The sequence below is a fragment of the Xyrauchen texanus genome, chromosome 48, assembly GCF_025860055.1.
Source record: "Xyrauchen texanus isolate HMW12.3.18 chromosome 48, RBS_HiC_50CHRs, whole genome shotgun sequence".
NCBI classification, from domain to species: domain Eukaryota; kingdom Metazoa; phylum Chordata; class Actinopteri; order Cypriniformes; family Catostomidae; genus Xyrauchen; species Xyrauchen texanus.
In genome coordinates this window covers 40,001-45,000 of record NC_068323.1, presented here as the reverse complement: position 1 = coordinate 45,000, position 5,000 = coordinate 40,001, and the positions used below count along the sequence as shown (strand labels likewise).

General features: G+C 43.0%; 1 protein-coding gene across 1 annotated transcript in view; it reads right to left on the bottom strand.

The window, feature by feature from the left end:
• Window positions 1-2,569: 2,569 nt before the first annotated feature.
• Window positions 2,570-5,000, bottom strand: part of LOC127639684 (NCK-interacting protein with SH3 domain-like) — a 6,472-nt gene continuing 4,041 nt past the window's right edge. Inside the window, exons 6-13 of the mRNA XM_052121833.1 lie at window positions 4,864-5,000; window positions 4,672-4,758; window positions 4,439-4,577; window positions 4,267-4,347; window positions 4,062-4,190; window positions 3,694-3,786; window positions 3,443-3,615; window positions 2,570-3,264 (exon numbers count right to left, since the gene is read on the bottom strand). The exon at window positions 4,864-5,000 is cut by the window's right edge and continues 34 nt beyond it. Coding sequence (XP_051977793.1) covers window positions 3,061-3,264; window positions 3,443-3,615; window positions 3,694-3,786; window positions 4,062-4,190; window positions 4,267-4,347; window positions 4,439-4,577; window positions 4,672-4,758; window positions 4,864-5,000 — 1,043 coding nt within the window. The 3' untranslated portion in view covers window positions 2,570-3,060. The remainder of the gene's footprint in view (window positions 3,265-3,442; window positions 3,616-3,693; window positions 3,787-4,061; window positions 4,191-4,266; window positions 4,348-4,438; window positions 4,578-4,671; window positions 4,759-4,863) is intronic.

Below are 5,000 nucleotides of genomic sequence, written 5' to 3'. Positions count from 1 at the left end.
TTCTGAATTTGGGGTTTTCATAAGCTGTAAGCCATAATCATCAAAATTATATCAAATAAAGGCTTGAAATATCTTACTTTGCTTGTAATGAGTCTATATAATATATTAGTTTCACCTTTTAAGTTGAATTACTGAAATTAATGAACTTTTGCACGATATTCTAATTTTTCGAGTTTCACCTGTAGATAGATAGATGGACGGACAGGTAGATAGATAGACAGATAGATAGACAGACAGACAGACAGACGGACAGGTAGATAGACAGACAGACAGACAGATAGATAGATAGATAGATAGATAGATAGATAGATAGATAGATGGACGGACAGGTAGATAGACAGATAGATGATAGATAGATAGACAGATAGACGGATGGACAGACAGACAGATAGATAGATAGATGGACGGACAGGTAGATAGATAGACAGACAGATAGATAGATAGATGGATGGATGGACGGACAGGTAGATAGATAGATGGATAGATAGATAGATAGATGGATAGATGGATGGATGGACGGACAGATAGATAGATGGATGGATGGATGGATCGGACAGATAGATAGATAGATAGATAGATAGATAGATAGATAGATAGATAGATAGATAGATAGATAGATAGATGGATGGATGGACGGACAGACAGACAGACAGATAGATAGATAGATAGATAGATAGATAGATGGACGGACAGGTAGATAGATAGACAGACAGATAGATAGACAGACAGACAGACGGACAGGTAGATAGACAGACAGACAGACAGATAGATAGATAGATAGATAGACGGATGGACAGACAGACAGATAGATAGATAGATGGACGGACAGGTAGATAGACAGACAGACAGACGGACAGGTAGATAGACAGACAGACAGACAGATAGATAGATGGATGGATGGACTGGACGGACGGACGGACGGACGGACGGACAGATAGATAGATGGATGGATGGACGGACAGGTAGATAGATAGACAGACAGACAGACAGATAGATGATAGATAGATAGACAGACAGATAGACGGATGGACAGACAGACAGATAGATAGATAGATGGACGGACAGGTAGATAGATAGACAGACAGACAGACAGATAGATGATAGATAGATAGACAGACAGACCGATAGACGGATGGACAGACAGACAGATAGATAGATAGATAGATGGACGGACAGGTAGATAGATAGACAGACAGACAGACAAATAGATGATAGATAGATAGACAGACAGGTAGATAGATAGACAGACAGACAGACAGACAGATAGATAGATAGCCAGTCAGACAGATAGACGGATGGACAGACAGACAGACAGATAGATAGATAGATGGACGGACAGGTAGATAGATAGACAGACAGATAGATAGATAGCCAGTCAGACAGATAGACGGATGGACAGACAGACAGACAGATAGATGTGAATAAAGTGTTTTATTTTTACCCTTCACTTTGTGTTTTAAATTCAGTGTTTAAGTTTGTCAGTGTCATTATTTAGGTTTAACACAATTATCGATGCCACTGCTATCACGTGATGCATGTCACTTTTCTCAGCGCTGTTGAGGATGAACTAATCACAGTCGATTGTGATTACTGGATAAAAACTCATTATTTAATAGTGCTGTGGGGATCTCCATATGTATTGTGAGTATGAATGCTTGTAATCAGTAGATGTAAAAGATTATGCTTTTCTAGCGAACAACTGCATGTGTTTTATGACGCCGTTCAACTGTGTGTCACTTTAAACCGTCCGGGTAACAACACCGAACATCACAACAGAATGTAAGTGGAAAACATTCAAGGAATATTCCGGGTTAAATACAAGTTCAATCAACAGCATTTGTGACAATGTTGATTACGACAATAATTTCATTCTACTCGTCCCTCCTTTTATTTAAAAAAAAAAAAAGTGTTCCATTGAGACACTTACACTTGAATTCAATGGGGACAATTTTTGGAGGGTTAATGGGTTAAATGTGCCTCAGTGAGGACACTCAATGACTGTTGAGTAGAACTGGATCAGCAGTCAATGAGTGTCTCCCACTTCAGGTCATGTGAGATGGAAGTGCCCAGAAGCCTGAATGACTCCACTGCTGCCACAGTGCTGTTCAGGATGGCGAGGGGGTAAATGTTGGGGTGTTCCTCCTAAAGTCCACCATCATCTCCACCGTTTTGAGTGTGTTCTGCTCCAGGTTGGGTTAACTGGACCAGACTCCCTTCTGTATTCAGACTCATCGTCATCTCAGATGAGCCCGATGACAGTAGTCCTCATCCAAGATGACAATGAGTCTGAATACATCATGGCATCAAAGTTGTCTATTGTCTATAACAGATGTGGTCAGTAAGTGATTTAATCACAGTAAAATCATGTTAACACACATATTATGTCTTTTGAATGTTTACAGATTAAACCCCATTGACTTCCATTGTAAGTGTCTCACTGGACTTGTGTTGAACCCAGAACATTTAAGCAAAGTGACAAACTAATTTGAACACATAATTTAAGATTTCCCATCTGAAGAATTAGATACTCAAGTGTAAAAAACAAAATCAGACAGACGCTTGATTTCAGGTGCATTAGCATGGTAGCATTTTATTAGTTTGTCAACATTATGAAAATATAGTATGTCACTGTTTCAAAGGGGAAAAATAGATTTTTATCATATGTTTAAGCAGGTGAAATAACAAACACTCACATACACAAACCCGTTTAAACTGAAGTGTGTTCACACATCCGCTGTGTGTTGCATGTATTAATGAACTCAAAATACACCTTTTACTGATGTGAGAATGGTCAGGGGTCGTTTAGTCTTACAGTTTGGGTTAGGGGTCAAAGGTCAGGACGTGTCAGCAGGTTGCACTAATCAGAAGCACATAAAAGAGTGTTTGTGGGGTCGAGAGAGAAACACATGACAGAAACGGGTCAGTAAGAGATGTTTAAGACCATCGTGACGGATGTGAGGAACTTTTCTAACAGGTTACTGGATTGATGAAGGTGCTACATTATTCAGATCCAGTCACATGACATGAGATTTACCCAGCATGCCTCATGTGAACTCCACCTCAGTTTCTACAGATGTGAGGAAACTCTTTATACATCTGCTGTACGATCAGCTTGTCCATCTGTCTGCTCGAACCTTCGTCCTCGTCTTCCTCGCCCAGAATCCTGTGCAGCGCCGCCTGCAGGTCCGGCAGTCGATGCTGATGCTGCAGATAATCGGTGGAGCGCATGATGGCGAGCATCAGAGACAGATACTCCCTTCGCATCTGGGTATGAAGGTGTCATAAACATCATATTAGCTTATAGGAAAATGTATGAAAATTCGCCGCACTGATTATGATATGACTATAATTATATAATTCATGTTTCAGAGACAGAAAAAAGCACTGCACTTTAAATGTTCTGGAATATTCGTTTATATTGAACACGTGAGGGCTGTCTCACTCTATCCCCAGGCGACAGGTCTGAGATCTGTCTCACTGCAATGTCGATCATCACCATCAGATCTGAGTGGTAGAAAATATCCGCCGTGTCTCGACTCACAAACACATCCTGCAGGAACTTGAGCACAGCGTGCGGCGCGGCAGGAGCGTGACTGAACACACACACGGGATCCTCTGCAGACAGAGAGAGAAGTTACAAGAGAATCGTTGTATTTCAACTTACAGTGAACTTCATCTGAGTGTGTGTTTGACCTCCTCTGTTGAGCAGTAATAACATCTTCTCAGTGAGAATCTTCACATTGTGTCTCTTGATCAGCGCCTGCATCACCATATTACTGTCTGGAGCTGCACACACACACACACACACACACATATTAACCAAACCTCGATGTAGTTTCCAGTTTAAAAAGATTAAACGGTGCTACATTACACATTGTAAAGAGTGTGTGTGTGTGTGAGAGTGTGTGTGTGAGAGAGAGAGAGAGTGTGTGAGAGAGTGTGTGTGTGTGTGAGAGAGAGTGTGTGTGTGTGAGTGTGAGTGTGTGTGTGTGAGAGAGAGTGTGTGTGAGTGTGTGTGAGTGTGTGTGAATGCGTGTGTGAGTGCGAGTGTGTGCGTGTACCGCTCAGGTGGAGGTTGAACGCCAGCAGCAGGTTAATAAAGAGGTCGGGCAGCTGTTCGGTGAGGTCAGAGGGCAAACCGTCTTCAATCACGTCCAATAGAAACTCAAGGAAACTGCTGTTCAAATGATCTGCAACAGACAGACTCAATCAAACTCAGACTTCATAAGCGTGTGACCTGTCTCACGGCACGTCTGTCTGTCTTACCGTAGTGATGCAGCGGGATCTGTTCACCCATGCTGAAGATCATCGCCAGCAGCAGCGCGCTGTAACACATCTTCTCATGTTCTGTACACACACACACACACACACACCACAGAGAAACATCAGGTGTCAAACACTGACTCCATTCAAATCAAAGTATCTCGCCGTGTCTCACCGTGTGTGTCGTTCTGCAGGTCTCGCGCCAGCTCCATGGTCAACACTGTGTTCAGTAGAGCGGAGATGAGTGCCGCGTCCAGACTGCACATCGCACCAAACACCTTCAACAGCAGCAGACGCAGTGACACGCGATGCTCCTGCACCATCACACACACACACACACACACACACGTTAACAACCTTCATATGCATTGATTATAAACACACGAGCATCATCAGAGATCAGCTCACCATCTGATAGTACGACACCAGCGACTGAACCGGCTCAAACTCGTTCACACGACACATCTTCTTACACACCTCGGGATCTGCGTCCGTCTGAAACACACTATCATGAACTAAAACTGCTACTATAAAACTGCACTACAATACGAGTGTGTGTGTGTGTGTGTGTGTGTGTGTGTGTGTGTGTGTGCGTCTCACCAGTATCTGCAGTAGTTCCTCCAGGTAACATGCGATGAGCGCGTGATCTTCATAAAGAGCCCAGCTGCGCTGCTGAGAGTCGTCACGGTGACGCGCCAAATCACTAAAGATCACCTGCAGCCGCTGCTCGTCATGAC